This window comes from Lagenorhynchus albirostris, chromosome 14, assembly GCF_949774975.1.
Source record: "Lagenorhynchus albirostris chromosome 14, mLagAlb1.1, whole genome shotgun sequence".
NCBI classification, from domain to species: domain Eukaryota; kingdom Metazoa; phylum Chordata; class Mammalia; order Artiodactyla; family Delphinidae; genus Lagenorhynchus; species Lagenorhynchus albirostris.
The window spans coordinates 48530758-48556812 of record NC_083108.1 but is presented as its reverse complement, the minus strand read 5'-3'; the positions used below and the strand labels follow the sequence as shown (position 1 = coordinate 48556812).

At 41.9% G+C, this 26055-nt stretch overlaps 1 protein-coding gene across 9 annotated transcripts in view; it reads left to right on the top strand.

The window, feature by feature from the left end:
- The window catches only part of LAMA3 (laminin subunit alpha 3), a 258124-nt gene that overhangs the window by 103106 nt on the left and 128963 nt on the right, over positions 1-26055 (top strand). For all 9 annotated transcript variants that reach the window (XM_060121896.1, XM_060121894.1, XM_060121895.1 and 6 more), the window contains 11 exons: positions 205-251; positions 1194-1293; positions 1993-2045; positions 2257-2362; positions 3108-3207; positions 6520-6676; positions 8932-9064; positions 11559-11701; positions 14636-14733; positions 15235-15388; positions 23576-23736. In XM_060121896.1, the coding sequence (XP_059977879.1) occupies positions 205-251; positions 1194-1293; positions 1993-2045; positions 2257-2362; positions 3108-3207; positions 6520-6676; positions 8932-9064; positions 11559-11701; positions 14636-14733; positions 15235-15388; positions 23576-23736 (1252 nt within the window). The remainder of the gene's footprint in view (positions 1-204; positions 252-1193; positions 1294-1992; positions 2046-2256; positions 2363-3107; positions 3208-6519; positions 6677-8931; positions 9065-11558; positions 11702-14635; positions 14734-15234; positions 15389-23575; positions 23737-26055) is intronic.

The window sequence follows — 26055 nt, the reverse complement described above, 5'->3', positions numbered from 1 at the left end:
ATGAGGATTGTTCAAGGTGTCTTTTTCTGAATTATATGCAAAGTCCTTGCCACCCATCTATCAAAAAATACAAATGTAGATGCACCCGTTTTAAAAACAAGTAAAACTTAAAAACAAAACAAAAAAACCCTCAAAACATCAAAACAAAGGGACAAACAAACATTAAAACCCCAGACATTTACACCACTTCTAAATCACATACAGGCTCCAGCAGTGTCTGTGACCCAGCCGGAACCCTGGACTCCAGTTTGGTAAGTAGAGGATTGTAAAAGGGTTGCGATTCTAACTATTGTTCTGATACTTATTTGAGACCGACACATTTGGGAGCTTCCTGGAATTAAAAGTACATTAAAATAAGACCTGAGGCCAAATGGCTTGAAGAGACCCCTGCTCTTTTTCAAAGTACATATGTGATAGTGCGATTTTCTGCCCAAAACAAAAGAATACGGTTTATTTAAACTTTGAATTGCAGAGTCCTAACGTTACTCTGAGGGTGTTGCCACCCTGGAAACCTGCACATAAGCCTGCCATACATAATTAAAATTAAGAAAATCAGAGGCCAGTACACATTTCATTAAGCTGTGTACAAAGTAATTGCAATTTATTTGCTATTACGCCAAGCACAATACCATGGCATTCTGATTCATTTTCTAAGCACTTTAGAAATGATCTGTCTTCTTGGCCTCAGAGCTTGGAGAAGCTGGAACTCCAGGCCCTGGAGGGAAAGGGGAGAGACATTTTGCCTTTTCACTATGGGGCTTCACGATGTTTAAGCAAGGCAGTGACTCTGGCATATTATAGACACACTTGCAGATAAACATAATTTTCTACTACCTCTCAGCATGTTAAATATTCAGATATTTTCCGTTAAGATTTATAGTCCATGCTGTAACAGAATCAACAAATAAAGACAGCGTTATAAATGAGTCGTTAAAAATTTTTTTCTTTTCCTGAATTTTCCAATTTTGCTTTAACCACGTATATGGTTTATGTGTGTAACAAATAAATAAATAATAAAACAAAATCAATTAGCAGACTGTTGAAATCAACCCAGTACTTTTATTCTGCCTGGACACACTTAATTTACATTTCGTGACCAAAATATATTTCTGTGACAAGCTTTGTTCAGAACACGTGTTTGGAAACCTTCTTAATTCTGAGATGTCAAGCATTAGTTTGATTTTCTTTTAAAGGGGCATTGCCGATGCAAGCTTCATGTTGAAAGCCCTACTTGTAGCATCTGCAAACCATTATATTGGAATCTGGCCAAAGAAAACCCCAGTGGATGTTCAGGTGACGTTTCCTGCAAACAATATTTTACTATATTGTAACTTCCTCTTGATTTTCTTTACCTCAATGACTAAACTCACAAAAGAGCTATTGATTTAATCTGTTCAGTTTGTTTGAAATTCTGTATAAACGTCTTGATTTTTTTCCCCCCACTTTTGGCAGAACTTCTGTCATTTTCAAAATCTCAGCAAGGGATTTATATCCTGTTTCCATATGTATCATGTTTGAGAAGGCAGCTGCTTGATAAATGGTTTCTCCGCCTTGTTTTTATAATCCACACTTCCCGGTTTAATTTTATTTGCATTTTATGCTTAGATTGAAGCCAGTATAGGAACTTGGAAACACCAAGCTTAAGACGGCTAAGTGGAGTGAATATCTTTTAATAGGGTATATTTTCATGTAAGCATTATCAATAATGACCTTGACATTAGAATCATGTAAGAATCCCATGATGTTGCATCTTTTGTCTTTTATGAGTGGTCATGAACAAACCAGTACTCCTTGTAGGCAGATGGTATTGATCTGGCTGTTGGGTTCTGCTGACCCCAGAAAGCAATTCAGTTTTAGGCCTGACTGGTGCAAAGTGGAGTTCTGCTGAAGCATGCTAGAAAGTGATTGTAGGATTGCTGGTGTGTCCTGTTCCCAGAGCCCGAACTGTCCTTTTTGTAACCTTGGTCCAAGGATGCTCTCTTATCTTCCCAGAATGCCAATGCTACGTGGCGGGAACCGTGAGCGGAATTGGAGAGTGCGGGCAGGTAATGTGGGCCTGTTTTTCCCGGGATGCCGGTCAAATATACTAGCAGTTAATTGTGGGGTTTCTGCAGGAGGGTGTTAGTGCCACCTTCATGGAAGCTTTCAGATCCCGGCTACCCTGCTTCCTGTGACACAATGAGCCAGTTTGAAATCTTGAAGATTAGCAGATTCTGCCATCTCACCAAATTTTGTCATCCGCTCATTGTTCTGCAGTTAGATGGTGACTGTCACTGTAAGTCCCACGTCGGTGGTGATTCCTGTGACACGTGCGAAGATGGATATTTTGCTTTGGAAAAGAGCAGTTACTTTGGGTGTCAAGGTAAGTCCTTCCAGGGGGTCCTGAGTAAGGCGAAAGGACAAAAGATGGACAAAGAATGGCAGAGTAGCCTTGCTTCTGCTTTCACTGTCTTCTTGCAGGCTTTCTGAGGGGATGGGACTGAAAAGATCTGTCTGGGGAAATTGGCCAAACATTTCCCTTAAAACTAGAAATAAATTGCAAACAGGGCTGCTTCCACTTTTCTTCTACCAGCACACTGTTGGTTTAATTATAAAAAAATCATAATTGGGATGCGGGGGAGCCATAGGGGAGATGTAAATAACATCAAGACTTAGAGATTTTAAAGATAAATTTTGAAATATTAAAAAAGCTCACACAATAATATTGTGTGATAATATTGTGTTAAATAATGAAGTTCCGGGAGCCCCACAATGCTACTCTGGTATCTTTCAAGCAGCCTCTCCTTCACCCACTGATCACAGTAGCACTATGCTGTGAAGTTGTGTTTAGCTCCTGGGCTGCTGTTGCCTTACGTGGGACAACAGAGTGGGAACTGGCCCTACAAGTGCACCTCCGACTTTCAAGTGGACTCTTGGGGGGACTTGCTGTCTTACTTTGGGAGGTTCCTACGTATTTCAAACACCTGCCAGATGTAAGACGTGGCAAGGGAAAGAAGGAGCAGCCCTGCAACCCCGGGCTTCCTGATTTCCACTTGTTGTAGAGGGAGGGGAAGCCTCCAGCGTGGAGATGCTTTGGTGGGTGACCACTGCTGTTTCCTGACTCTCAGGGTGTCAGTGTGACATTGGTGGAGCCGTCACCCCTGTGTGCAGCGGGCCCTCTGGAGTCTGCCGGTGCCGAGAGCACATCGTGGGGAAGACCTGCCAGCGGTGAGTCTTCACGGAGGTCCCCTCCATACTGACGTCGTGAAGGCGCTCTCAGAGTCCTGTCTGTGCCGACAGTTCTGGGGGAGAGAGAAGCGGTCCCAGGGTAAGAGGGCCAGTGTAGCTGTACTGTCATTTGCAATCTGGACACTTGTCAGTGAGGGCAATTAAAACAGGAGGTAAAGTTGCCCTAAAAACGGTTCCACTTTGTAGATCACAGAGTGGCCTCACGGGAAGGTTCCCAGAGGTGCAGAAAGCCAGGTGGGCGAGACTTGGGCTGGATGCATGAGGTGGGTTCCCACAGCTGAACCTCCACGTGGAAGTCACAGTCTGGGGGAGCCCAGCAGATGCAGCTCCTGCTTCTCCCGCGGGATCCGTGACTGTGGGGCTGGGGGTTAAGACAACTTTAGAAGTGGGAGGAAGTCCCTCATCTCATGCAGAAGCAAATCAAAATGAACAGAAGGAGCAAGGGAGCCAAGTGGAGACTGAGGTCCCAGAGGGGCTGTAGCAGGTATGGAGCACGCTGCCTCTGTCTTGCCTGTTTAGCAGTTTCTATATTTATATGAAACCATGATCCATCCATAATTGTCCATTAGTGGAAGGAAGAAAATTTTTAATATTCTGACTTTTTAAGAAACATTTATTTTATTTATTTATTTTTAAAAAACATTTATTTTATTTATTTATTTTTGGCTGCGTTGGGTCTTTGTTGCGGTGCGCGGGCTTCTCACTGCGGTGGCTTCTCTTGTTGCAGAGCACGGGCTCTAGGCGCGGGGGATTCAGTAGTTGTGGCTCACGGGCTCTAGAGCGCAGGCTCAGTAGTTGTGGCTCACAGGCTTAGTTGCTCCGCGGCATGTGGGATCTTCCCGGACTGGGGCACGAACCCGTGTCCCCTGCATCGGCAGGAGGACTCTCAACCACTGTGCCACCAGGGAAGCCCAGCCCTCTGACTTTTGATCATACACTGAAACTCTTAAGAAATGCAACGTCTAAATCTCGAGTACCTTCACTACTTCTGCATTGTCGACAGGTTAATAAAGAGATCTTTAATGTAATCAAGGCAAACCGTATGTATTGGGTTGGCCAAAAAGTTCGTTCATGTTTTTCTGTAACATCTTACAGAAAAACCCAAACGAACTTTCTGGCCAACCCAATACTTAGAATGACGCTTCTCTCCTTTTCCTCGATGTTTCCAACATTTGAATTCTCAGGATCAGAGCAGCTCAGCTGTGCTTTCTTCCATTGTTTCTAAATGACAGTAAAAGGGGCCTCATAGTAAAATGTATGTAGTAAAACGTCTGTAGTTTTGTTTTCCTGCAGACAAGCAAGGTTCACCATAGACCAGAGGAACTTCATAAATTGGCTCAGAAACATTTTCCACCCATGTTTTACCTCTTCTCGCCTTCCTGTTGATACAGTGAGCTTTCCCCCTACTTAATCAGCATGAGTTTTTTCTCCTTCCAACTATGTAGGTGATTGGCTAATTTGGGGGTTGAAATAATGCGTCAGAATAAACTACTCACCCTGAGGCCAAAATATTGACATTACAGTCAATACATATATATATGGAATTTAGATTATCCTTTGATTTAGTGGTAAATGATAAATGAAATAAAAGGATAGCACACCAACAACATAGATGCCACAGAACCTTTTTCCAGGTTGATAAATCTTGCATCTTTTTGTCCTAAATTCCTCCAAACGTTTGTTTACGGTATTATTTGTGTATTTTTAGTTTTTCTTACAAGTTTAGAAAACATTCACATTCACTTTGTTTTTTAAATAGTTTTTGTGATAAAGTAACATGTGTTACGTTGTAAAATTTTAATAAGTACCTAAAAGTAAAAAGGCAAAGGAAAATCTTCATTCCGCCGCCCAGAGATAACCCCTTTTAATATTTTTTGTATATTTTCTAGGCTTTTTCTATGAATAAAAATTAGTATTGTATTTTATCATATAATTTATATCAGTTTTTTCACATATCATGAACATTTTCCATTGTAATTAAGTAGTGTTCAAAATATTTAATGGTTGCATAATATTTAATAATTTCTTTATTTCATAATTGTACATATATTTTGTTTCCAAGTTTTCACTGTTGTAGACATTCTTTTATGTTAATTTTTTTTTTTTTAATTTATTTTTTGCTGCGTTGGGTCTTCTTTGCTGCACGTGGACTTTTCTCTAGTTGCTGTTGTCTTCGTTGCGGTGTGTGGGCTTCTAATTGCGGTGGCTTCTCTTGTAGTGGAGCACGGGCTCTAGGCACGTGGGCTCAGTAGTTGTGGCACGCTGGCTTAGTTGCTCCATGGCATGTGGGATCTTCCTGGACCAGGGCTCGAACCCAAGTCCCCTGCATTGGCAGGTGGATTCTTAACCACTGTGCTACCAGGGAAGCCCTATGTTAATTTTGGACCCTATAAAATCATTCTTTAAAAATCATTCTTTAGAATATATTCCCTGAAGTAGAATTTCTATGTCAACGGGAATGGACATTTTCATAAATTACCTCCATAAATTACATTCATAAATTACCTTCGTAAATTGTAAGCATTCCTAATTCTACTCGCAATATAGGAGCATGCCCTTTTATTTCCCTTGACTAATTGGTCTTTATGGCTTTAAATCCACTAACAGCTATTAGCTTGGGACTGGATTGTCAAAATGCACCATTTTGAAGAACTCCAAGTAGTTTGAATATAAAATGTCACGCAAGCATTAGAATATTTTTGATCCCTCTCTGTGACCACCATTATCAGACTCTTGAAAGGAATCCATTTATAGGCATATAGTTTAAGAGAAAACAAGACATAGAAAAGTCGTTCTGATGATCAAAATATATATGTATATGTAGAGAAAATGTATCTAACTTGTAAACTTGGCATACGAAGTATTTTATGTCGTGTTCACGATTATATCTGCAGTGCTTAGCAACAGTGCCTGGCAAAGATACTAATATTTGTGTAAACAGTGAATATGAGTATAAATGAATGAATTTATGGTAAATAGCCCAATTTGACTTTGCTAAATCGTTGGCAACCATTTAAAACATTTTAAAGGGTGCTACCACTATGGGCTGTTCTAAATGCTTTTCTCATTTGGCTGCTTGGAACGAGTAGTGTTGGGTGTTTTCTGTGAATGTTTACATGAGCAAAAGCAATAATTTAGAGAAAAAGCAGCCCCCCCCAATTTGTCCTTATTTAATGCGCTTTGTCAATTTGGTGGGAGTTCTCTCCGTGATAGCTATTGGGATTAAAGGATATCCAGATTATCAACGAACCTCACTTTCTGTATCCGCCATTTACACTTTATTTATAAAAGACCTGAAAACAACTACTATTTCCCGGATTTGCATCATATGAGGTATGAGATTGAAGATGGCACTACACCCAACGGAAGAGCACTTCGGTTTGGATTTGAGCCCCTGGAGTTTCCTGAGTTCAGCTGGAGAGGGTATGCTCAGATGACCTCGATACAGGTGAGCAGCCAGGAGGAAGCAGCCTCCAGGTAAAGCAGCCCATACACTTGCCCACAGCCCTCTCAGCGAGACCCCCAAAAGGTGAACTCTCCCAAAGCTGATTCCAGGACTCTTGTTCTTGAGAGGGTAGATGGGGTGCTGGGTAAGGTTGGATTTTAACTGATAAGCATATATATCGACTTCACAGCTTATTGTTGCTTTAATTTGGTCACCAAATCGGAAAATGAAGGAATTAAAGAAAGATGGCGCTTATCTCTGGAGACTTTTTATAAGAAGTTTTCCAGACAAAATTAGGCTATATTTTAACATGAGAGACATTTTTCTTTAAAGCCATTTGTGGAGAATAAAAATGAGTTAACTTAATTCCAATAAAGCCTGTGTTGCTGAATTTTGAACAATGCTTTTTTTTCTAAATTTTTATAACTCTGAATTACTGTATGAACAGAAACTAAGATAAAGGAGGAGTTTTAGACAGTGCTATTTAATTTTTCTTTCCCATATTTCTCCTGTCCTTCAGTCTTCTCTACCGTATCCATCTCTCTTGGTTTTGCAGTGGAATAATTAAGGAATTTACACATTGTTTACCTTTAGAACTTATACAACATTTATAACTGAACATTTCTTTATAGTCATTGAGTAGTTTTAGCCTCAGAATTTCTCTTTGAGGTTGCTCTTCAAGCTGTTTCTCAGTGGAGAAATTCAGAATAAAAGAGGCAAGTTGATGACGATGGTAGCTCAGTATGTGTCCTTAGCAGATCCAGGACTAGGGCTTGCTATTTCTAAATCAGGAAGCCCTTAGAGAAACAGGGGCAGGGTCACAGTTCCCTAGGAGTCCCCATTGATTCTAATGTTGCTTCTTGCCTGGCAAAGTGCCCCATCTAAGATACCTTTCACTAACAGTACTTGGGATCTTAAGACACTTCACTGTTTTCTCCTTCTCCCCAAATACAGCAGTTCAGTTTCTTTAGTTCTCTGCTTTTACTTCATTATTCAGAAAAAAAGCAGTGCATTCCACTGAGTCATAATAGGATGTGAATGACTAAGAGCCCAATCAAGGTATATACCTCCTCACAGGTGTTTGCAGTTTGAAAGAATAGCTGGTTAACACAAAGGAATGAATTTCTAATGATGGATTTTTCTGTAAGTATTTTTAGTCAGAGGACTTGGGTGGTGTTCCCTGGAATCACCACTTACTTTACTTTACCACTTTACTCTGCCCGTAATACATTCTTGTATTTTTATTTTCTGATGTGGAACTAACCCTTAAAGATGAACTCTGTCAAACTGAGAGGGCCAGTTGGAGTTCCTCAGTGTGGGTCAGCTGCAACTCCTGCTTCCAGAGCAAAGGATTCTACCCAACGCCAGTCTTTATTGCCATGGATGTCTTGTTCAACAAAAGTCCCCTTCATTTCAACCAAAGGAGCTGGAGGAAAGACCTAAAGAACTACTGGTTTAGAAATTTCCATGTTTCATGAACTTTCCTTGGGCCACAGCTGGATCTGGGCACGTGGTCTGTGGTTCAGAATTGAAATAGTCTAGTGTCTCCTTCAAGATCATGGGCCCAGCAACACTTACAGAGCATTGTGTTGGCAACAGGACCTGGGGACCAGCGAGACCCCCTGTCCCCAGCAGAGAGCCCACATTCTTCTCAGACAGGGACTGAGATAAATTCCATATGATTTAGCAGGCAGATTTTAGGTACATCTAGATTTCATCGCTAATGTGTTTGGGATCTTATAACCTCTCCTTAGCCACCACTGGTTTCTGTGACTGTTTCAGACGTTACGTATGTGAAGTGGACTCTGGAGTGCTCTCTCTCTGGGGCTGGTGGTGTTAAATAACGTACTTTCTTTTCCTTCTGTCCTGCCTTTTTATTTCCCAGCTAGGGGTGGTTGCCCCGTCACTGTTTCTTTCCCTGAACTAATCCATCTAACATTCCGCTCTGTCTGCCTGATTACTAAAAGGTCAAAAGAGGATCTCAGTTGCTGAGGGAGTGTGTTTTCACTGAACCTTTCATTGTAAGTGATTTTAATTTATTGGCTGACTTGCCTGTGTTCATCTTCCACAGAGTTAGTCACTTGGTGTTTGTTGAGTGGGTGTGAATGTGTGTGTATATGAGTGTGTGTGTGTGTGTGTGTGTGTGTGTGGTTTCACTACAAGCTCAGTAGTGAAACTGGAATGCCATCACTGTTTGGCTAGCATTTCTTTTAACCAGCTGTCTCTTCTATACTTTATGGGCTTTTGGTATTTTTCAGAATGAAGTAAGGATCGTGTTGAATGTGGGGAAGTCAAGTCTCTCCTTGTTTTGGGTTGTTCTGAGATATGTTAACCCTGGAGCTGAAGCAGTATCTGGCCGTGTAACTATTTATCCCTCCTGGGCTGAGGCAGGTGGGTAAATTTTCAAGCCTCTTTTGGATAAAGAAGTGATTAATTAGTGAAACATTTTCTCTAATTTTCACAAAGTTGATCTCTTTAGAAAACATGAAGCCTGGGATGTCGTCTGATTGGGACACAGATGCCCTGTCCTTTGTACCTTTTCAATCTCTAAATGCTCTGAATATTTAAATTCTGCTGTTAAACTTGTTATTAACTGTCATAAAAGAAATCAGTGTAACAACCTGTGTACCTTGGCTGAAACCCATGGGTTATGATATCACCACAGGGCAAAGCTAATTTATAACTCATTCAGGTAAAGTGGGTGTCACCTTTGCAGTGTTACTTGAGAGCCCCTGGCCTACTGCCCTAAATTCTCCCATTGTTTCAGGCAAACCAAGTAATTCAAGGAGAAATAGGTGAGGACAGGAATTTTTAAGATGAATGTGGTAAAGCATGAAGCCCAAGAGAGCTCCAGGGAGGAATAGGCCAACCTCAATCAGGGGTGAGGGATTCCTGAGGGCAGACGAGGAGCCACAGTCAGAGGGCAGAGCTCACCACAGTCAGGGATGAGGCCTGGAAGTCTGTTCTGCAAGGAGTGAGGGCTTCCGCTAGTCCAGGAACAGACTACTGGGAATTCCACAAGAACACAAAACGGCGCCAGTGGAAATCTAATTTAGGTGCGAATTTTAAGCGCCTTCGTTTAGTATCCATGGCAGAGTCGGACTTGGGGAAGAAATGATGTACCCAGTTGTGGTCAGCCAAGCTTGTAAGGCTGGAGGCTGATTAGACGGTAACTACTAGGAAGAACCGGCAAGCTTGCGTTATCGTTTACAGAGGACTTTGGTATCCATTTCCTCACATGATAAGAACTTTGTGAAACCGAAGAAGGTTGAGGAGAAAACAGCTGAGAGGGGTAGTAAATTTTCTAAGCACACAGCTGGTCCTTGTAGACAAGACCCAATCTTCAGACCCCAAACCCTTTCTTTTTTCACTTTTTTTTTTTAAACATCTTTATTGGGGTATACTTGCTTTACAATGGTGTGTTAGTTTCTGCTTTATAACAAAGTGAATCAGCTATACATATACATATATTCCCATATCTCCTCCCTCTTGCATCTCCCTCTCACCCTCCCTATCCCACCCCTCTAGGTGGTCACAAAGCACCGAGCTGATCTCCCTGTGCTATGCGGCTGCTTCCCACTAGCTATGTATTTTATGTTTGGTAGTGTGTATATGTCCATGCCTCTCTCTCACTTCGTCCCAGCTTACCCTTCCCCCTCGCCATGTCCTCAAGTCTATTCTCTAGTAAGTCTGCATCTTTATTCCCATCCTGCCCCTAGGTTCTTCATGACCTTTTTTTTTCTTAGATTCCATATATATGTGTTAGCATATGGTATTTGTTTTTCTCTTTCTGACTTACTTCACTCTGTATGACAGACTCTAGGTCCATCCACCTCACTACAAATAACTCAATTTCGTTTCTTTTTATGGCTGAGTAATATTCCATTGTATATATGTGCCACATCTTCTTTGTCCATTCATCTGTTGATGGACTCCCAAACCCTTTCTAATGGACCCACTGCTTCCCAGGGGACAATGCCATCAGCAATTTGCCCTCCGTTAACTCAAACAGTTGGAATACATTGTGGTTTGTTTTCTTGTTCTCTGGGACACCTTTCCAAAGCCCCCATGTCTGAGTCAGGAGTCCAGTTGTGTATTTATTCCTTAGTAACCTATGCCTCCTCCCAGATGCCACTGTCCACGCTGTACCGTATTTTCTTCTGGTCTGCAATCCACCACCTCCCCTGTCACCACTGTCAGGGAGCAAAGGCCATGCTGGCTGTGTTCACTGCCTGTTCCCCAGACCCTAGTTCCAGCCCTGACCTATAGTGGGCCCTGTAGATGTTCGTAGAACAGGAGAGTGAATGCAGGTATTTGGAGTAAACATTTCTTCTAAAGAAGAAGCCTCCATTGGACTCCGATGCAACAGTTTTGTTTCTGAACCTACTACAGAAGGTCCTCTGTTTGTTTAATGCAGAAGAAAACATTGCATCCTGAAAACAGGAGAAAACCGAAACTTTTTCTTATTTCAAAATGAATGCCTGTTCTTCAACAGAAATTAAAAAATTTTTAATTACATATAAACAAACAAGGAAAAAAAAAGTTTAATATCTAATGTAATATACTGAATACTTACTATGTGCAAAGAACTTTTCTAAGCAGTTTACATGTCTTAATATACTTAATAAATTTAAAGATTACAATCCCAGCATAGATAGCCACTGCTAACATCTTATCAGTGATACATTTCTAGTCTATTTTATACATAGATACATGCATTCATGCAATTGTTGAAAATAAGATCAGTAAATCTGATTGGTTCATATGATCAGTAAACTCTCTGAAACCTTTTAAGATGTCAACTGAATGTTCAAAGCTGAGTATCTAAAATCAATACACTGGCTGCTAGAAAAATGCCCTAAGCAATTCTTTTTATTTCTGATAGATGCTGCTCAAAGCAAAGAGACCATCTTCCAGCCGAGTAAGGAGCCGGCCTTTGTCACCGTACCCGGAAATGGTTCTGCAGATCCATTTTCAATTGTGCCAGGAACATGGATCGCTTGTATTAAAGTGGAAGGAGTCCTCCTGGTAAGAGATGGTTCTGAGGGGAGATTCTTCCCCTCTTAGAGATGGTCCATCCACAGTGACCCACAGTGACCAGAAGGTAGAAAAATCATAGCTGGTTCCCCTTTAGACACAGGAACCTATGGTGACATTTGCCCTCACGTGACATAATGACATAGGAGCCAACCTAAAATAGCTTTTATATTCTTCCAGCCAGCTTCTCACGGGCTAAAAAAAAAGAATTTTTTTACTCAGAATGACTCAAAGATATTAAAATAAATGCACAACCTTTATGAGCATATGTCCCAGCCTTTCAAAAGTTTCTTTGGGGTTTTTCGTCATGAATCAGAAGGGCAGTAAGAAGAAAATTAACCTCTCTGGGAACTGTGCACAATGAATCAGAAGGAGCTAGAGGAAGAGAAGACCCTAACATGAGTGAAGTTCTTGGTGGTGAAAAGCGAAGGGAGAGACGAAGAGCCGGTGCCTCTCTGTGACCTGCTTCCTGCCTCCTTCTGCCTTGACTGCGGCAGTAGCATCATCAAACAGATTGCCTTGGACAAAGAACGCTTCATCAGGGGAAGGGCTGTGTCCTCGCGCATTAATAGAATAGGCAGAGCGGCCAGGGGAGTTGTAGGGATGAAACCTGCTATTTCAGATACCCCTCTTTGATGTCTGCTTTCGCTTATAGCAAGTTCTTTTCAAAATAGTCTTTGGCAGTACTTGGTTTCATGCACTCGGAGTGGAAAGCAGAAAGTGTTTCCTTCTGGCACTACTCTTTTGATTGGCTAAATGAGCGGATCTCAGGCAAGTCCCTTAACTCCAAGTCTGCCCCATACGGTAGAGACCATGCTTATCCATGTAGGTCCTTTCCAAATCTGAGATCTTATAATGTGAAGGTTTCAGCTGTTCATTCAGTCCCTATTTTTCTTGCACTTCTTGGTAGAAAGGTTTGTTGCTTTACTAAAGTTTCTGAATGTTTCACAGATATTAGACATGAGGAAGAGGAAAATTCCATTGAGTCCAGTAACAGGGCATGAAGTTGGACTAATGGAAAGAAGAAGTTCGTGGTAAAAGTTACTGCATAGGCATGGAAGAGTCTTCATGACCTTTAGCCACTGCAGTTGTGTCATAATTCATATGTATGCTTCCATAGTATGATCTCATTTTCTCTAAAAATATTTTATTGAGCACTTATTATCAACCTTTACTGTTTCAGGATCTTTGGGACCATAAAGTAATGAGGAGATATGGTCCCAACCAAAGGAAGCTTACTAATAGAGCAATAGCCGTTTAAAAATTAATATTAGAGAAATGTAAATCAAAACTATAATGAGGTATCACCTCACACAGGTCAGAATGGCCATCATCAAAAAGTCTACAAATAACAAATGCTGGAGAGGGTGTGGAGAAAAGGGAACCCTTGTACTCTGTTGGTTGGAATGTAAATTGATGCAGCCACTATGGAAAACAGTGTGGAGGTTCCTTAAAAAAACAAAAATAGAGTTGCCATATGATCCAGAAATTCCACTCCTGGGCATATATCCAGAGAAAACTCTAATTTGAAATGATACGTGCACCCCAATGTTCCTAACAGCATTATTTACAATAGCCAGGACATGGAAGGAACCTAAATGTCTGTTGACAGATGTATGGATAAAGATGTGATGTATATATATATACACACACACACACATATATATATATTTTTTTTCAATGGAATACTACTCAGCCATAAAAAGAATGAAATAATGCCATTTGCAGCAACACAGATGGACCTAGAGATTATCATACTAAGTGAAGTAAGTTGGAAAGAGAAAGACAAATACCATATGGTATCACTTATGTGTGGAATCTAAAATATGATACAAAGGAACTTATTTACAAAAGAGAAACAGACTCACAGACATAGAAAAGTTTATGGTCACCAAAGGGGAAAGGGGGTGGGGGAGGGATAAATTAGGAGTTTGGGATTAGCAGATACAAGCTACAGTATGTAAAACAGGTAAACAACAAGGTCCTACTGTATAGCACAGGGAACCATATTCAGTATCTTGTAGTAAACCATAATGGAAAAGAATATATCAATACACATCTGAATCACTTTGCTGTACACCAGCGACTAACACAACACTGTAAATCAACTATACTTCAATTAAATTTCTTTTTAATTAAATTAAACCCCACTCAGATAGAAGCCCGCTGAGCCCCTACTTTTCCTCTCCTGTACGTTCTCCTCCTCTCTGCTGTAGACATATTGAGGGCTGTGAAGAGACAGAAGCCTCATGGCCCGTGTACAAGTCTCTCACCATCGTGACAAACATTCCCTCCCTTCTTCCCTCGGCAGATAGTCAGTGATGCCAGGATTTGCAGAAGCCCAAACTCTGCCCTTTCCGGAAGAGCTGCTTCTGAATTCCCGCTGTGGGATCCACGTGGCACCCTCCATGGAAAATGTTCTTCCTGTCCTGACCTAGGGCAGGCAGCGGGCCAGTTTCAGGCTATGATTTACTGGGATCGCAAAGCATCACTTTTTTACACAAAGCCAGGAGAGTGTTACTGTGGTGTGGGAATAAAAAGCCAGAATACATGACCTACAACTCAGGGTTCTATAGGGATGAAGACAACCAGCCTGTCAAAGGAATGTCTCATCAATTGACAGGTTATTATTGTCTTTATTTCTGAATTTATTAACAACCCAGAAGAACCGGTAAAACTTCCCCTGAGATTTGAAAATAAAAATGTTTGCCTAAGACGCTTATCTCCAATGCTTGAAGCTCCTGTGAGGGGTTGCTTTGTGTGTTCCGGTGAATCATGGGGCAGAACAAAGCAGTTGATGCGGACAGTGTAACTAGAGTGCTTCACTTGGTTATTATTAGTTTAGCTAGTATGTGTAGCTCTTTTATTACTAACGTACGGCCGCCCTCCTAATGAGTAATCGTCCTTTCGGTCTTTATTTCCTAGGACTACCTGGTACTGCTCCCCAGGGACTACTATGAAGCTCTCTCATTGCAGCTGCCGGTCACAGAGCCGTGCGCCGACGTAGGCCCTCCCCGAGAGAAGTTAGTATGGGCAGCAGGTGCACTGTCGGGGACCTCTAACTCAGGAACCTTGGGTGCAAGGATTCTCAATAGGCTTCAGGGTCACGACTTAACAGAGTGCTCTGGTTAATTCCTTAATTGTGTTTTTTCTGTGTGGCAGTGACTGTCTTTCGTGTAAGACTCACAAAGTACTTTGCACACGGTTTCTGGCGCCTAAGAGTGACTCACCCTCTCGCCTGAGGAAGTGGCGATGCATGCCCAAGTAATACCCTCAGGGTCATGCATCCGGTGAGGGGAAGAGCTTAAAAGGGTGTCTAGGTTTGTGGACCTTTGCTTCTCCCATTCCTCATGCAGATGACAATGGACCATCCGATTCCTGTAGTCAGCACTTAGTAAGAGTTTGTTGAAGAATGATGAGTGAATGAATGAAAGACGGAAAGGATAAGAGCCCCGGGGGTGCACTGTGATGTTCTGTGTTCTGTTCTCAGTCGTAACTGTCGTATTTTATTGTTGTTGTTGAAGTTGCTTGCTTTACCAGCACTTGCCAGTGACCCGATTCCCCTGTGCCCTGGCTTCTGAGGCCAGACACTTCCTGCTTGACGGGCAGCCAAGACCCTTGGCAGTGAGGCAGCCCATCCCTGAACACCCAGTCATGGCGGACCTCAGTGGGAGAGAGGTGGGGCAACCTTTTCTTTACTGTCAAAACTATTATTACTTCCCAGTCCGTCTGCTGAAAACCCTTAGCTGCGATTGCTTCTCACATTCAGGGGAGCCTGGAAGACTTCCTCAGAGGTGTTAGTTAAAGGTGTGCTGAGTTCTCTGATTCGGGCTGGGGCTGGGTGGTCCAGCCCACTGAACCATGAGAGGGCTGGTCTCTGAGCACATTCTGCAGTAGATGTGGTGGGGAACATGGACAACCACAGAATCCTTTCCTTTTGATCCTCTGGGCTGATAAGGGGGCATCCTGTTCTGTCTGATTCAGAGCAAGATCTCTCTGCAAGCCTTCCAGAAATTACACAGCTTACCCTAAAAGGATACAATGCTCCCTGACTGCTCATCACCTCAGGCTAGGTGATTGGTAGCAGCTGAATTCCTTGAGCTCATAATCTGGAACTGCTACTCCCAAAGGGACCTCCTTCATGGCTCAGAGGACCGGTCAGTACAGATCTTGGCATTACTCTTCTTCCGGGAGTTCTCTGAGCCTCAAAACAACTTAAGACTACACTGTTTTAAGATTGAGCTAGAAGTGTTGTGTATCAACAATTAGAACTCATTACCTCAAAACGAAGACACTGAAAAGAAAACTTCCTCCACAATATTTCCGTTCCTTACTTTCTACAATGTTCTCTGTTTCGTACCCGTGAGGAAAACGTTTATTTGGGGGATTAAATCTGTGGAATGAAAATATATATGGCACTCTCACTGACCATTTAGATGTGTACCTGTTTGTAAACTACATTCCTAACATTTTCAAGGTAGAAGTTATAGGATTTTAAGGATATTTCTTAAATTTAGTCTTCATTTCATTTTATTTTATTTGAGTTTTTATTTTACAAAAATATATACTTGTTATAAAAAGTACAACAACATGCATAAAGAAAAACGAAGCGATCTTACTTCCTCTCCATTCTAATATTCAGTCCACTGTCTCTCTCCCTACCCATGCTCTGTGTGTACACAGATGCATATACCTGCCTACGCATATATACAAACGTGTGTGTGTGTGTGCGTGAGTGTGCGTTTGTGTGTCTGTGCATGAGCGTGCATGCGTGTGTGTGTTCCCCACACAGCAGGGAGGTACAGTTGGGAAGGGCTGATCTCCAAGAAGTGGTGCTGATGATTCATCAGGAGTCGTTCCCACCTCTGACTTAGCCCAGAGCCACAGCACTGAGCTCTTCTATTTGCATGATGCACAGAACTAAGCCCTGGGCTGTCCAGTTTTATTTAACGGTCATTTTTACTGTTTTATCTGAGGGCTTACACACTTGTGCTGTCTGATGCAGTAGCCACTAGCCCATGTGTCTATATACATTTAAATTAATTAATCTTAAGTAAAGCTAAAAATTCAGTTCCGTGGTTGCACTAATCACATTTCAAGTGCTCAATAATCATATATGTCTAGTCGTCACCCTATTGGACAGCACAGATTACAGAATATTTTGCCATCACAGAGAGCTCTATTGCACAACATTAATAGATCGCTGTGCTAAAACTCAGAGACAAATGGAGTTAGAAGAGGTCTTAGGAATCATCTGATTTCCCTTCCTGTGAAAGAATTCTTTCTACGTTATCCTTGTCAGATATTTATTCATTTATCCTCTGTTGAATACTTAAATTGATGGGGGACTCACTTCTTCTAGAGGTAGCCTAATCCAGCACCTGTGGTACCTTCTGATTCCCAGTTCTTTGGATGCAACCTGCTTTTCCTTTCCTAAACCTTTTGGCATCATCTTTTTATTTTTTTGTATTCTGAAATTTCATAAGGATGTGCCTTGATATAGGTAGTTTCAGCCAGTGTGCTGGGCTCTCGGCAGACCCTTTTAGCCTAGAAACTTCTCTGGGAAACTTTCTTGAGTTATTTCTTTGATAATTTATTTCTTTATCTTTCGTCCACCTTTCCAATCTCTTTATCTAGTTTTATGTTTTGGGAGATTTCCTAGATTTTTTTCCAACCCCAACCCCAACTCAACCCTACACACACACACACACACACACACACACACACACACACACACACACACACACACACACACTTAGGTTCCAACTTTCTTTGGTCTGTTCAATTAGTTAACATCCATTTGCTTTCTAGCCTCCAAACTTTTGTATATCTCTGGTCTGTTCTTTTCCTCTTCTCAATCCTCTTTTCTTTGTGGGTTTATGATTCAAAAAATATTTACTCTTATCTTTGTGGATTTCTGAGAGGGAGAATCAATAAATATGTGTGCTAAATCCAGTATGTTTAACCATAGGTTCTAAGATGGACTTCTGTTTGTGATATTCTCAAGTTTTATTACGATATGTTTAGGTGCAGATTTATTTTTGTTTATTAGTTTAATACTCAAAGTGCACTTTCAATATGAAGAGTCATGTCTTTCATCCTGGGAAATTATCAGTTAGTATCTCTACAGGTATTACTTTGCTACTTGTCCTTACATCTTCTTTTCTGAAAGTCAGACTGGAAGAATGTTGGAGCTTCTCAATCTGTCTCCAGACTGCTCTTTCGTATTTTTATATCTCTTTGGCTCTTTGTGATGCTTTCTGGATGACGTCCTCAAGACTCTGTTAGAATACATGAATGCTCTGTTTCACTATCTCCAGTCTAGATTTTATTCAGCCTACCAATTCCATGTAATTTGTACTTTTAGTCTCAAAAAATTTCTCATTGGCTCTTGCTCATATTTACTTTTTCTTGTTTCTCCGCTGCCAATTTTTATTTCATAGCTTCATTTGCTTTTCAAAGAGGAGTTACTCTATTGATCTTTTTGAATATCTGAACACCCTTGGAGCAAGGTATATTTCAGAACTCAGAATTTTTAAGATATTAAAAAGATTAAATGATACACACATGCATAACATCTATAGTGGGGTCCGGGACAGCACCTTGTAATCAAACAGGTTAATATTTCTCCAATGAAAAGCATGAGTAGGCACATCAAGGGAGATAGATGAAGACTATATACATGGACTTATATCAGTTCAGGTCAGATTTTGCCACCAAGTGCTACCTGGTTAGGGTTAGGTTAGGTTTTGCCATCAAATGAGTTACAAAAACAGGATTTCCTTTTCAGATTTGGGGGGTTCCAGATAAGGGACAGTATACTTATTTTAAAGCCTTTGTCAGACTGTTTCATAAAGTTCATTTCATCTGAAGTGAACTCATCTTCAGTTGATGATATTGTTGCCTGTCTTTCTTTTTCTTTTTTTTTTTTGCGGTATGCGGGCCTCTCACCGCTGTGGCCTCTCCCGTTGCAGAGCACAGGCTCCGGATGCGCAGGCTCAGCGGCCATGGCTCACGGGCCCAGCCGCTCCGCGGCATGTGGGATCTTCCCGGACCGGGGCACGAACCCGTGTCCCCTGCGTCGGCAGGCGGACTCTCAACCACTGCGCCACCAGGGAAGCCCTGCCTGTCTTTCTTAACGTTAGATTTCTTTATGTTGTGGAGGCTTATTTTGTTTGCTTATTGGCTTACTTTGAATGCGAGGTTCTCTTTTATCTGTCTTTCTCCACATCCATCTCAGCCTAGTAGTTGTGCAGTGTCTGTCTGGTCCTCTGTACCCTTAGCCCAGAGCGAGGCATTCTGATGTGCCAACCTCTATTATTGTGATACTGGGTGTAGTACAGATTCAGACACCGAGCCAGTGGGTGCTGAACTCAGTTCTTGGTCATGAGGCCTCATCTTTGATCTTCGGTTCCCAAATTCCACAGATTTTTATAAAGCTGAAACCCAGGTGGCAGATTTTCAGCAGTTTTTTCCAGCTTTTCATGATTTGAAGGAACCCTCATCCTTTGGCTTCAAAAAATGAGCCTGGATCTGACCACTGTCTCATATGAAGCATGTTTAATTCTCCTTACTCTGCATATGCTGAACTGCTGACCCCAACAGCCTGCTTCCAGACCTGAAGCACAAGAGGACCACGCTATTTGAAGTTTTTCTTTTACTTATGTTCCATTATCTGTCTACTTTTAATCCCAAACATAATTTTTGTTTTTCTATTAAAACATTTTATCCATGGTTGCTGTGTCTCGGAGCAGATGGGGTACAGCAAATGTGAATTCCTGTGCCATCTGAACTGGAAGTCACCCTACATTTAAAAAATGCTAAATTCTATCCTATTTTGATGAAAACCCTCCTTCCCCCTCCCACAATCCTTCAGCCACTGCTCCATAACCCTTCACCCCTTCAAAACCAAGAATCGTCTAGACTCACGATTTCTAATTGTTTACCTTCCACTCACACCTCAGATCACACCACTCTGGCTTTCACGTCCCACTCCATTAATTTTTTTCTTTTTTGTTTTGGCCAAGGTTTCCAGTGATACCCTTGTTGCTAAATCCCATGGATATTTTTTCAGTCTTCGTCTAGTCATCTATTTAACTTCTCAGCAGCTTTCAGTACTTGTTGAATACTCCTTCCATTTAAAAACACTCTCGGGACTTCCCTGGTGGTCCAGTGGTTGAGAATCCATCTTGAACTGTAGGGGACGCCGGTTCAATCCCTGATCGGGGAATGAAGATCCCATGTGCTGCGGGGCAAGCACCTAGAGAGCCCGCATGCTGCAACTAGAGAGCCTGTATGCCACAACTAAGACCTGATACAGCCAAAAACAAACAAACAAACAAAACCACTCTCTTGCCTTGTTTTCCAGAATTTAAGAGTAGTCTGGGTCTCTTCCTGCCTCTCTGGCCGCCTCCTCAAAATATCATTTGCGGGCTTATCCTCCTCTGTCTAGCCATTAAATGTTAGAATTTGTTGAGACTCAGTCTTGGCCCTTGTCTTTCTTTTGTTTTGTTTTGTTTATTTATTTGGCTGCATCGGGTCTTAGTTGCGGCACATGGGCTCTGTAATTGCTGCACGGGGGCTCTGTAGTCGCGGCACACGGGCTCTCTAGTTGTGGCGCACGGGCTTACTTGCCCCGCGGCATGTGGGATCTTAGTTCCCCAACCAGGAATTGAACCGGCATCCGCTGTATTGCAAGATGGATTCTCAACCACTGGACCACCAGGGAAGTCCCCTTAGCCCTTGTCTTTTTACGCTGTAGTCTCTCCCTAAGCAGTCTCCTCCATGTCTATCATGTTAGGTACCAACTCTACACAGATAACTCCCAAATTGGTATGTCCAGTCACACCTCCCCTTTTATATGCAGAGTAGCACAGCCAACTTCCTTCTTGACATTACCTCTTAGATATCTCAGAGGGATCTCAAATTCCATCTTAGTGTTCCCTACCTAAGTAAATGGCACCCCCATCCATCTAAATGCACAAACCAGGTTTCTCAGGGTCATGCATGACTTCTTCCATTCTCTCCCCCACCAAAGCCAACCCATTCCTGAGTGTACTCCCCAAACTCCCCAAAAATATTCTCCACTTCTCTCCATCTATCTTTCTTGCCCAGTGCCCCGCCATCTTTCATAAGGATCTCTGTCGTAACCTCCCCATTAGCTCACCCACATCAGCTTCTGCTTATTGCATCTCCCAGCTCACTCTACATACTGTAGTCAGCATGCTCATTTCGATAGAAGTATCTACTCATCACTGACTTTCTCACCCCACCCTCACACATACACAGTTGGAACGTTACAATAACATCTTATTGCTCGTAGGATAGAGACAAAAATTTGTAATGTCCTCTAAGGTTGCCCCTTTTACCTCCCAATTTTATCATACCTCCTCTTGCTGTCTGTTCCTTGTCACTGTGGCCTACCTTCAGTCACTTGGACGTACATTATAGGCTACCCTTTATGTTGTAGGCTGTTCCCTATGCCTGAATGTTTTTCCCTCCCCTCTTGGTCTGGCTGTCTGTTCCTCGTCCTCCAGAACTCAGCTTAGTTGTTGCTTCTTCAGGGAAGTCTTCGCCTCCCCCCTCATCTTCCTGACTAGCTCAGGCACCCCTCTTAGCCCTTCTTCAGAGCATTTGTCATACATGTAATTTCACATTGCATTTGTCCAGTTATCTAATTATTTGATTAAAGTCTGTCTAAGGGCAGAGACCAGATCTGTCTTGTTTACCATTGCATGTCCATCACTTTGCCGGTGGGCAGAGATAGAGTAGGTGTTTAGTAAGTCTATGTTGACCAAATCATTCTGAATCCTAACTTCGACATCAGGCAGGTTAGTTATCCCTCTTAGCTTTGTGTAAGCAACAGATTTGATACACCCACCTTTAATGTCTTTACCCTGAAACACCGATAACTAGGTGAAGACAGTTTTGTGCCATAAAATGGGAAAGATCCCTCCAGAGTGACACTGGTTTCGTTAAAGTTCGCTTTTTCAAAGATAATAACTGATAACAAACAGCGACAGTAGGGTTTCTGTTTTCCATCATTTACATCTTTTGTCTGACTTGTCAGAGCCCATTATTACCATCAAAAATACATTCAAAACCCTTCCAACAAGTCTTCCAAAAATCAACCCAAAGGACTCAGAGTAGGAAGAGTAATAGAAATTTATCATAGAGAATAGAGTGCTATGATAGAACTGGCAGCCAATGATAACTCCTGGGAGAAGGCTCCTCATTGGCCTGTGTGTGTTCCATGGTGGGGTGAAGACAGACAAGCCCTGGTTTGGAGGTGCCCAGGGGAGAGATGCTGGCAATAACCTCCCCACACGGACCAATGGCAGCGGCGTATTTCACTGTAAGACACAGAGTGGAAAAGTGGTGTGGGTAAGCCACATTTTCTCCCTGAGGGAAATCTTTCTATTATTTAAGTGATAGAAAAATCACTGTGGAAAATGGCAGCTGTGGGCTTCAGAGCTGTACAGAAGGAACAGTAAGTGTGAATTTCCTGAAGGCAAGGGACAAGAGGATTTTAATTAAGCGTGGTGGGCCTGCGTTTATGGGCCGAAGTGGGTTAAACTGCTAAGGAGTGTAGTTCTAATATTGGCTCAGGCATTAAATATGCACATACACTTTGATCCAGCAATTCTAATTCCACTTCTAGGAATCTTACAGAAATACGAGCCTGAGGATATAAATATAGATTCAGATATATACATAGATATATAGATATAGCTAGATGATCATATAGCCTTATCTGTTTTAGGAAAAATTAGAGACAACCTAAGTGTCTATCAATAGGGGATTAGTTAAAGAAATGATTTTACATTCATACTGTGGAATGGTAGGCAGCCGTTAGAAAAATGAAGTATATCTGTATGTACTGGTATAGACACACTAAATACTACTGAGTAAAAAAAAAGTCGTGGCAAAAAGCAAGAACCAGAGTTGTAATCATCGTGTATATAGTGCTTACAACATGCAGATACAGTTTTAAGAGCTCTTCACATATTAACTCACTTAATCCTCATAATCTTCAGAGGCGGGTACTACGTTATCCTCATTTTTACCCAGGGGGATACTGAGGCACACAGATGTTAAGCAACTTGCTCAAGGTCACACAGCTGGGGGCACAGTGATTCCAGACTGCACGCTCCTAACCACTAGGCAGTGTCAGGGGTGGGTGTGCTTTAGCTGTAGAGGGCCAGGTAGGAAGTATTTTCAGTTTTGCGGCCCATACGGACCCCGTCGCAACTACTCAGCTCTGCTGTGATGGTACGAAAGCATCCATGTCTGCCTGCAGATTTCCTTTTAAAAAAAAAAGTACATATGTGTGTATTGTGCATTTGCAGATGTAGAAAATGGTTTGGAAGTATGAAAACCAAGCTATCATTAGTCATCTCAGGAGAGGGGTGTGTGTATCACTTTACGTTATTTGCATTCATACAAGTCTCTTTTTTAATCAAAGAACAGTTAAAGAGCTTCAAGGCATACTTTCATTCCTTTTATCTCCCATTGGAAATTCCTTTTTACTTCAAGTTTTGGAGTATCTTTGGCCTTGGGAAACAAGGCAAATGTATGGCTAGAAGGAGTAGAGGCCCCTATAAGTAGGGTCGCCAGATTTAGACAATAAAAATACCAGATGCCCCAATAAATTTGAATTGCAGTTCAACTATAATTATGTGTTACTTATCTGCATTTCAAACTTAACGGAGCGTCCTGTATTTTATTGGGCATCCCCACCTACCACATTTCTTAGTACGATGACATATAAAACTCTTCCTGGGGTCTGCTCAGCCCCAGTTTCACCGTTGCCTATGGAAACTCATCCAGTACATCTCACATCTGTCCACTTGGGCTCTCCGACAGGTGGAGCTGCGCCTGCAGCTGCGGGTCCCGAGGGTCGGCCACTACGTGGTCGTGGTCGAGTATGCCACGGAAGCAGACCAGCTGTCTGAGGCCGACGTGCACGTGCAGGGCCCCGGGGCTGACCTGGCAGGCCGGGTGAACATCTACAGCTGCAAATACAGGTAACCATCCTGCCTGGGCGTGTCCTCTGTAACTGGACAGGCAGGAGGTCAGCTGTGGGAACTTTAGTTTTTATCTAACTTGGAAAGTTGTTTCCTTTTGGAGGCTGAGCTTGAAAACCAGCAGGGGGGTAGTTGTGCGAACCAGCATCTTCCCCAGCGTGGTATCAGAAGGCTTCTCCGTAGGCAGTACCTTGAAAAGCTTGCATTTTCTTGAAAAGCTGTATGTTCTACTTACCATTTTGTATGTTCTACTTACCATTTTGTCTCAGATTCACATGAAGCAGCACAACCATTTTGCTTTACTCTGTGTCACCCTATGGGGGGCAGTGAACTCAGGGCTCTCCCCTCAAACACCGTGTAGAGTACATGGGTGCCTGGCACATTCTCCACTACTCCTGCCTTCACAACACGCCCTTCAGAACTGGGGATCATTAATGTTGATCGTCAGGTAAAAAATAATTTGACAAAGGAATCTCAGATTCACCCTGACAAAGTTCATCTCTTCCAAGAGTGCTGACAAAGGTTTATTAAAAATTGTTTTCTTTGCATAATGTTTAAAGATGTATGCAAATGTTCAGAGTATACTTTAATTAAAGAATCAGTGCAAGGGATGTTTCCCATGAAATTAATTGTAGAATAAACGGCACTGGAAGGCAGAGGCTCCTGAGAGGGCAGGGGGGTGATAACTACAGTGAACCCTCCCAATTCTTGGCCAAGACCTTGAACATTTTATAACCTCTATGTTTATGTGTTTCTTGTCAAACCCAAGATGACTTGAGGTAGTTGGACATTTTCCCTGTTTTGCAAATTAAAGAACTTATGAAAAATGTTACTTTTGGTAGCTTAGAATGGAAAATTTTATGAGACTTGATGAAGCGGTTATTAAATTAATATCACACTCTTGGCAACCCTACAAAATAAACTGTGAAAGTTTCTTTTCAAAACCTTAAAAAATCTAATCTTCCCTTTTCTCTGGGGTGATGCTTAAAAAAAGAAACAAAGAATGTAATTATATATGCACTTTTAATAGGAACACCAGATGGCCCAGAAAAGTTCTCTAGATTGTTCTGTCATTTTCTGAAAATACTAGTTTCATCTATAGGTGACATCAGCCACCACTGGGATGTACACTCGCCCCCTGAGTCCTGGAGACTGTTGGCCACAGCGCCTAGGGCATGGCTTCTCCATACGCCATCCATCCAAGCCCACCCTCCAGTTCAGCTCTCTGACCCCTTCCACCTTGCAGATCAGGGCTTGATCCCTGCTCCACAGTGTACAAAGTGGAGATGGCCCAGCAAACAGGAGGAAACATTCTTAATGACCTCCATGACTCTTGACTATCTCAGAAGAGGCTGAGACTATCTATGCCAAGCAGAGGAGTGATTTCAAAACTAAAGAAAGAAAGAACACCCTGCCAGGGTTTCGCGAGCCATAAGCATTGTTTCAGGACCTTTGTCTGAATGGTGTTTTAAGGAGAGAAGTACATGATATTCTGCAGATCATTTAGGCTTTGGACGTGGTGACAACACCAAAGTTCTCAATCATTAGATTTCCAAGACAATACTGCATTAGACTAGGAATTACTATTATTGTATTTAACCACTCCTAGGGAAGTCCCATGGTATCTTTTCACTTGTCTAAAGTATTTCCTTTTTCTCTACTTTGCATGTCATGTGGATAAGTGAAAATGACCAGGCTGCAAGTAATAGAGTCCAAAAATACGATGCAATTGGAAAATATTTGACCCATAAAAACCTATTTCAACTGACAGACCCTTTCAATATGGCAGCTTCTCCTGCTGAGGTTTGAACCTTTCCCAGCATTTCTCAAGTGAGGTCTAACTATGTTGTTATAAAACAATATCCCAACAGAAAAGTAGTGGTGCTCGTAGGAACACCACTTTCCAAAATAGTGCTGTGATAACTCTGAAAAATCTGATCTGCCCTCCATAAGAGAGGTGATCACTAATGATTCAATCAATCCAGTTATTACTGTTAGTCTACTCTTAGTAAGAATTGAATAGAGGATAAAACTCAATCTAAGGGAGTCACTTAATATAATCACTTGATATATTTAACTCCCAGAGTTACGGTTGAATCCAATAGAAATGCATTTTAATTGACACATGTATTCACACCCACACACATGCACAAAAGGGAAAAGAAACCAGCTATTTATTGAGTTTCTAATGTATGCCACAAACCATGGCTCTTTGTACACTATCTCATTTTAATTCTCGCCTCAAAAGTATTGCATTAATTATTTCAAACGTTTTGCAGAGATGGTCATTTTCTTTTCGTATGTCTCTAGTTCCAAATT